We start from the raw sequence: 8,407 nt of genomic DNA, 5'->3' as shown, positions 1-8,407 counted from the left end.
TGCTCGATTGCAGAATATTTTTTAAAATTTAAATCGAATTTGCGTAAGGCTTAGCCACATAGATATATCCAAAAAAAAAAAAAAACGAATTTATACCATTTTATATTATAAGCTGGTAAAAATTCTAGTTAAATTAGAAAATTCAAACACATTTCTTATTAAATGGCAGCATTTTTTATAACGACAATACAACCTGTAAATGAAATCATTTAAAAAATTTGTGTACAAGTTTATCTTATCCACTTTTCCTATCAGTATTAAATACTCATAATTCAATGACTTTCTTTAAAGTATTATTATTCCTGAATCTTTACATATGATATATCAGTAGTACTCATGTGGGGTTATTGTTTGGGTATATGATATTGTATTTAAAATTTGCTTTTTGATTTAAAGCCTATCCTTTCATTATTTTCTTATCCTTTTTTTTAAAGAATAAAAAAAGCTTAAAGCTAAATTTAAATAAGAGAATTTTTCTTTTTATGTATTTTTTGTTTATAATGTTATACTTTTATAAGATATAAAACTTATAAGTTCATAATAATATTAGTAGTATTAAATATATATTGTGAATGCTAATTCAAGTTAATAACATGCTAGTCATGTATTTGCAATATGTTATCTTGGATCTTGCTGTAAAAAATATTACTACGATTTGAAATATTTTAATTTAATATTAAAAGTAAAACAATATTTTTATCTTTCTTATAAAAATTTTGTACTTTCTTTTAATATTATTTAATCAAAATAACATCAGAAAATCAAAATTTTTTGGCCCCAAAAGTTTTGGGGGGTCTAAAGCAAAATAGCAAGTAAGAAACCGTCAGCAAAAAAATAGCAAGAGGAAGTTTGAGAATTTTGAGCATGGATTGGTTGCTTTGACTGGGTTTTATTTTTCAGTGTTTTACTCTACACAGACACTTGAAAGGTATTTTTATTTTTGTGTTCTTGAAAATGGCTTTACATTTTATTTCCTGTCACTTATTCTTCTCTCTGTGTTTTTATTTTATTTTATTTTATGGAACGGTTTGAAGTCTTTCATGTTGTTTCAATGAATAAAATGAGACAACTTTTGATGTTTCAGTGTTCAGAGAAATGTTAAAATTTTGATTTTTATTATATACTTGCTAGTTTTTTGAAATAAGAATCAATTTTTATGTTCAAAATCTGGTTATGTCTCTGTTGCTTTAATTCTAGTATTAGGTTAGTTTCTATATCAAACATAGAAATTAGTGCTGTCCAGTAGTTTGAATCTTCCATAATTTTTAGTGTTTTGACTCTTTTTGTAAAACTGATGATTGCTTATTATTGTCATTGCCATTTATGTTTATATGAAGTACTGTCAGATAAAGTAGGCTGCTGTGTCTTCCTTTTTTTTTTTAATCTCATTTTAAAGATTTTTTATTTTTTAATTTTTACTTCATTCTGGCCCTCCTTTATTCAAGAATCTTTTGAATTTGATTTTTATCTCAAAACCAAATATAAATGTATGATGATTCCATTCCAATTAGTAAAGCACTGTTCTTTGATGTGATTCTGGTGGAAATGTAGTTGTTTTTATGGTATTGTAAGTGTTTGGTTTTGTGTCTAAGTCAAACATTCATGTTGATTTGTTAGGTTGAAGATGAACATGGACTTTTCCGAGTCTACGAAAGTTGTATATAATCGAATTCAGAAACTAGAGCCAGAAAATGTGTCTAAGATCATCGGTTATCTCCTCTTACAAGATCATGGTGAACAGGACATGATTAGGTTAGCGTTTAGTCCCGATAATTTGATTCATTCCTTGATTAATAAAGCTAAGAAAGATCTTGGATTATCATCGAAACCAGTCATTTCCGGTCCTCTTTCACCTCCCTTAGTCAATCGAGCATTATCTTCAGACATTCCCTTGAAATTTGCTCCATTCTCATCAGCTTCACCTCGCCCTTTTCCGACTCTTCTAGTGGGAAATCCTTACTGGGAACATCAAGGTCCTGCCGAAAATCATCCAATTCATACCTTGGATTTTGTACCTGTGGGTTGCTCGGATGCTATGACCGATGAACGTCAACAACTCCCAAACCAACTTCAGTTCTTATCTTTAGATGATCAATCAGACCATGTTAATTCAGAATTCCCCGGAGACCACTATTTCTCTGTATCTGCATTAGGCCCAAGATCGAGTCGAAGGTCTCCAAGCTTGCCTGAGTTTCCTGTTAAGGTCTGCCATTACTTTAACAAAGGCTTTTGTAAGCATGGAACCAACTGTCGGTACTTTCACGGCCATCCAAATGCGGAAAGCTTCTCCCAAGTCTTCAACTCAAACTTAAATGAAGTGGGAAATGATGAACATATCTTCAAACCCGGATCTCTAGAGAAACTAGAGATGGAACTTACCGAGCTTCTCAAATCTAGACGGGGTCTTCCTGTTTCAATTGCTTCATTGCCTATGTTGTACTATGAGAAGTATGGAAGGACACTTCAGGCTGAGGGTTATTTGACAGAAAGTCAAAGACATGGGAAAGCTGGATATAGCCTGACTAAGCTCCTCGCTCGATTAAGAAATAGCATTCGTGTCATCGACAGGTCCAACTTGTATAGTTCTCGCCTTTGGTGGATTATGTTCTTTGACATAGACTTTATTTGATATAAATGTTTGTATTTGAGACAGGCCCCATGGACAGCATGCCGTTATTTTAGCTGAGGATGTTCCAAAATACATGGAGTACAGTGGCGAAAGAAATGAACACGGAGCAATTGTAGCCGGTTCTCGCCAGATTTATCTTACTTTTCCGGCTGAGAGTACTTTCAGCGAGCAGGATGTTTCCAACTATTTCAAGTAAGTTACTCCAAGTGAATTGACATCTATGATTAGTCGTCTTTTTCATCTTCACAACTTATTAGAACCGTTTCATGATTATGCAGTCAATTCGGACCAGTCCAAGATGTTAGGATTCCTTGTCAGCAGAAGAGAATGTTTGGATTTGTAACTTTTGTTTTCCCAGAGACAGTTAAGCAGATCCTGGCAAAGGGGAATCCTCATTTAGTTTGTGGCGCACGTGTTTTGGTGAAACCTTACAGGGAAAAGTCCAAGCTGGTAGATAGGTATATTTCCTGGTTTCTTTTTCTGCGAATGCTTCTAATCACTTATTTGCACATTCGTTGGTTATAGGTCAAAAATCTTCATTTCGAATGTACCCTACTTAACCTTGTATGTGGAATGCTGAGCATGCAATGATATTGCGTTGCTAATGCCTTTTAAGTTTGCAGTTTAATCTATTGCAATTAGCAATTATGGCTCTTTGACTACTCTTGATGATATGTGAACCTACATTTTCAGATCTGGTGTTTGGTTAAATGGAATCTCATTTGTTCTCCTATCTACCAATATTCCGTTCTATCGAAGATTCTGAAAATAACAATCTGTCACACAACTGATGATACTTGAGCAGCATTAGGCTAAAAATTCTCTTTTATTTTATCTCACAATGCACATCTTTCGTACAATCAAATAAATGTTTACACATTTCCGTCAACTGTTGACGTTGTGATTGAGTGATGTTTCAAAATATATTGCCGTGTCGAAACTTTTCATTGGCTTGCGTATAACTTTTTGTATGGATTTGCATTTTATATGATCTTTATCTTATCTCTGCAGAAAATGCCTGGAGAAAGCTTACCAAGCTTCCTATTATAATTCCTCCATCATTGACGCAGAATCCGAACTCCAATCTTGTAAGATCCACTTCAACTCAAAAAATCAAAACCTACCTTATATTTTGTCATAGAAGTAATATTTTTATCGTTTTTTGCTTTTAGCACCTATAGTCTGTGAAAATTCAAGACTAATGAAAAAACAACTCATGGAGGAACAAGAGCGCGCAATTGAGTTTGAGAGGCGGCATTTTCCTGAGTTGCAATTAGCTGCAAAAACTTTGCATCATCAAATGCGCCTTGGTTACTCAATAGAGGATCGGAAGCTTTCAGAAGGTTTCTAAATTTGCAGTTATGAAGCATATCCTCTACATAAGGATCCTTGACTAATCCATTTCACCTGACATTGTTCTTTTCTTTGCTTTACGTGCTTCCCCTTGTATAGGCCGTAGCGAACAACTGGAGTTCCCATCAGCCGAGAGTTTTAATTACCTGCTAGATGTATATAACAATGGTTCCACCAGCGAGGAAAAAGCTAGGCACGTTAAAACGAGTCACTGTGACCAAGAAAGGTAAGGCATTTTGGTAGTGTCCTTTTGAGTTTTCTGCTGTTTGTATCCTTTTGAAGGGAAACCTTGGCGTAACTGGTAAAGTTGCTGCCATGTGACCAAGAGGTCACTGGTTTGAGCTGTGGAAATAGCCTCTTGCTGAAATGCAGGGTAAGACTGCATACAATAGACCCTTGTGGTCCGGCTCTTCCCTGGACTCCGCGCATAATAGGAGCTTAGTGCACCGGGCTACCCGCTGTTTGTATCCTTTTGAGTTTGTTGTTGATATTTATTCTTTATTTAATCAGTTCTTCGGGATGTTGCAGTGGTCAAGGATTGAATCTTCCCGATAGCCCGTTCGCATCTCCAATAAGGAATGGCATTTCAACTGTCATTTAGGTTCAGAAACACAGAAGGATTATAGAGTTTAAAGAGGACTGAGTTTTGGAAAGCAGTTCGTTCGTTCGACACATAAAAGTACTTCTCTTCCTAAATATTTCCATAAAACAGGTACTATTTAAATAGTTGCTCAACTGCCTGCAAATACACCTGATCCTACAGAAAGCGCGAGAAGTTATTCGTTCATTTTTTAGGTGAACATCATAAGGAAATTATATAGAAAAAGAATCGCGACATGTAACAAGTTTCATAGGTTTTCAGCTTTGATAAGAAGTTAATGATAGGGAACAAGTTTGAAGCTTGCTTTGCAGGTTTTAGAAGTTAAAATGTAATTATGGTTTTTTTCTAAGTGTGATGGAGAAGAAAATAGGCTCAGATTCAGAGTTTGGGATCCAATGTAGAGCTCTCTGCTACTAGACAGAAATGCTAATGTTGCTAACAATAAAGTTATACATAGTTTTCATTTCCAGTCTCTGTTTACTTTTTGAACACAAATTTGTCATTTATATTTTGTAAAAATAGCACGGGCTAGCCAGTTTTCGGACCGGTAATCAAAAATTAGCCAGCGCTTGCAAAGTCATTGGAAAAATAGCCACTTTTTTGCTAAACACGGAAAGTTATAGCATAATATGCAGGGTTATGGAGCTCCTGCGTATAAACTTCCAGCATATTATGTTGGAACTCCAACACACGGAACGTTCCAGAATAATATGCTGGATTATGGAACTCGTGCATATAAACTTCTCACATATTATGTTGGAACTCAGCACATTATGAAATTCCAGCACATTATGCTAGAAGCTCATATGTAAAACATTTGAACTCCAGCAAATATTTCCGGATTTTTGAGGGTGTTTTTGTTCAGATTTTATCTTTACATGAAAAAATAGCTAAATTTCAATTATTTTTGAAACTATAACTATATTTCAACTACCAATTGTAAATCTGGCTATTTTTTATTTCCCCTCTCCCTCCCCCCTACCTCCCCCCCCCCCCCAATATGTGGTCCTCTATTGCATGTTCTCTTAGTTGTACAAAAGGGTCCCCCAAATAGAAAAGAAAATGTATATTAGACCCTTGATATGCGGAACTAAGTAAATTGACCATCTTAGAAAAGTTATTATTTTGTCGCTTTCGTCCATGTTGATCTACTTTATAGTTTTTTATTTATTAATTCACCATTATACAACTGGAAAATATTGTGAAAATAAAATTTGCAATTTGTGAGATTGGACTTGTGACTTCTTTAATAGTGATTTGACTTTGAGTAAAGTAGTGGTGTTGAAGTGGGACATTGATTTAGAGTTGTGGACATTATGTGAATTTTAATTTTAATTTTAGATTTGTGGGACCTACGTATCTATCTGTTTTTTCAATCTTTTATACAACAAAAATATGTTACATGCCTATGGCCATAAATTTTTTTGTTCATCCATTTCTTAGCCACAAACACACTTCATACTTCAAAAGTAGTTTTATTGATTTATATTTTTTGTTAAGTCAAAACTAAGCACCATTTGGTAGTTTGTGAGACATTTCTTCACTAAAATAAAATAGTTGTTTATTTGTAGGAAATCCATAAAATTATCTAAAAAATAATATAGCAGGAAAATAACACTATATAGCCGCTCTAAAAAAAGCGATAAAAATATATTTTTTTGTTATAAATATATTATATTATGGATGTTCATTTAGTACTCTTTTTTAAATGAGCTTCCCGAAGAAGCTTATACATATGAGACTCCGCCGTAAATATGTTTATCTATTTAGTACTCTATTGGAAATAAGCCACCTGAAGAAGCTTATCACTTCGGTACCCGGATATGGATAAACATTACCCCCGGTAGAAGATTATCCATACCGGGTATAATAAGCTTATTCTTTCGATACTCCGTTATGGATAAACATTACCCCCGGTAGAAGATTATCCATACCGGGTATAATAAGCTTATCCTTTCAGTACTCCGTTATGGATAAACATTACTCTCAGTAGAAAATTATCCATATCTGGTATAGTAGCAGCTTGCAGTAGCAGCTTACACAGCAGCTTCCTTTCTTCTATAAATAGAAGAGATTTCAGTTCATTATGGACATCAGTTTGAATTCGAATAATATATCAGTTTCTCTCTATACTTGTCTTTACTTTACAATCTTTATTTTATAACACGTTATCAGCACGAGACTCTGCCATCTCGAGCAAATACTTTGAAAGTATCAGAGATACGAACTTTCTTTTTCTAAATAATGTCAAATCTTTCTAAACTTGAATTTGTAGCCCTGGATATATCGGGCAAAAGCTACATGTCTTGGGTGTTTGATGCTAAAATTCATCTTGATGCGATGGGTCTGGCAGACACCATCAAGGATAAAAACCAGGCATCAAACCAAGACCGTGCCAAAGCAATGATATTCTTACGTCATCACCTTGATGAGGGCCTGAAAATGAAATATCTTACTGTTAAAGATTCAATCATACTGTGGAATAATTTGAAAGATAGATATGACCACCTGAAGATGGTCGTTCTTCCACAGGCACGTTATGATTGGACTCATCTAAGGCTACAAGATTTTAAATCTATCAATGAGTATAATTCTGCTATGTTCAGAATTATTTCTCAGTTGAAATTATGTGGTGATAATATTACTGATCATGATATGTTGGAGAAAACTTTCACCACTTTTCATGCCTCGAATATGCTCCTGCAGCAGCAATATCGAGAGATGGGATTCAAAAAGTATTCTGAACTTATCTCACATCTTCTTGTAGCCGAACAACATAATGAGCTATTAATGAAAAACCATGAAAGTCGACCTACTGGTTCTTGTCCATTCCCTGAAGTGAATGAGACGAACTTCCACCAAGCTAAGCGCGGAAGAGGTCGTGGCCCAGTCGTGGTCATGACCGTGGTCGGGGAAGAAACTTTAATCATGGTAATAATAATGCACCAAAGAACCCTCCTTACCACCAGCAGTGGAAAAGGAAGGAACAAAAGCATGAAGCGGTGCGAGCTCCAAATGTAGAAAATGCATGCTATAGAAGTGGAGGAAAAAGGCACTGGTCACGTACTTGTCGTACGCCAAAGCACATGGTTGAGCTTTATCAAGCCTCCTTAAAGAAGACAGAGAAAAATGCTGAAGCAAATTTTATTTCTGAAGATAATTTAGACTTCATGCATTTGGATGTAGCTGATTACTTTGCACTCCCAGAAGAAGAAACAAGTCATGTGATCGGTGGTGAATCTGTAGAAATGTAAATATTTTAATTTTTGTTTGTAATAGATAGTATGGTTATGTAATTGTACATAAATAAAAGTTATGCTTTGATAATGATGTTTACTATATATATTTTATTTTGAAAAATATGGATAACATTAGTAGATCAACTTAAACTCCAGCAGAGTTTGCAAGAAATATACAACCGCTAGAAGTGGTTATATTTCGTATATCTCATTGTAATTATATTTTGTTAACCACCAAAAGTGGTATATGCCTATGATCACCAGAATTGGTAATTTAAGTTTTCTATGGTTACAATTGAAGATAAGCTACATAAATATTTTCTATATTAAATGCACCCCTCGATTTGCTCCTGAAGTAGTAAATATTTTAAAAGAGGTTGAGGCATCACAATTTGATGTGATTAATGCGCATTCAGATAATTATGTTCGATTTTCCCGAAGGATGAGAACTTTTGATAATATTAATCCATTCCCTGAAGTGAATGTGACAATATTAATAAATCTGGTAAATATGTACGCGCTCTTGATGTAAATATATTACAATTCACCTCCAGAATAGGTAATATAATTGAGAGAATATATACT

General features: G+C 34.4%; 2 protein-coding genes across 4 annotated transcripts; both read left to right on the top strand.

Moving 5' to 3' along the window:
* Positions 605 to 5,052, top strand: LOC109229204 (zinc finger CCCH domain-containing protein 18-like). 3 transcript variants are annotated; one of them, XM_019394557.1, is made up of 8 exons: positions 605 to 928; positions 1,618 to 2,577; positions 2,654 to 2,821; positions 2,908 to 3,087; positions 3,641 to 3,717; positions 3,811 to 3,972; positions 4,082 to 4,208; positions 4,511 to 5,052. In XM_019394557.1, the coding sequence occupies exons 2-8, from the start codon at positions 1,625 to 1,627 to the stop codon at positions 4,581 to 4,583; spliced, it is 1,740 nt and encodes a 579-aa protein (XP_019250102.1). In that variant the 5' UTR covers positions 605 to 928; positions 1,618 to 1,624; the 3' UTR covers positions 4,584 to 5,052. The 3 variants fall into 3 exon arrangements, with proteins under 3 accessions (XP_019250102.1, XP_019250100.1, XP_019250101.1); XM_019394555.1 differs by having other exon boundaries at positions 608 to 928; positions 3,802 to 3,972; XM_019394556.1 differs by having other exon boundaries at positions 612 to 928; positions 1,618 to 2,568; positions 3,802 to 3,972.
* LOC109230092 lies at positions 6,828 to 7,837 on the top strand. Its single transcript, XM_019395622.1, has 2 exons — positions 6,828 to 7,514; positions 7,556 to 7,837. The coding sequence occupies exons 1-2, from the start codon at positions 6,828 to 6,830 to the stop codon at positions 7,835 to 7,837; spliced, it is 969 nt and encodes a 322-aa protein (XP_019251167.1).

This window comes from Nicotiana attenuata, chromosome 7, assembly GCF_001879085.1.
Source record: "Nicotiana attenuata strain UT chromosome 7, NIATTr2, whole genome shotgun sequence".
NCBI lineage: Eukaryota > Viridiplantae > Streptophyta > Magnoliopsida > Solanales > Solanaceae > Nicotiana > Nicotiana attenuata.
Note: the sequence above shows the minus strand (reverse complement) of the source record. Positions and strands in the feature narration are given on the sequence as shown.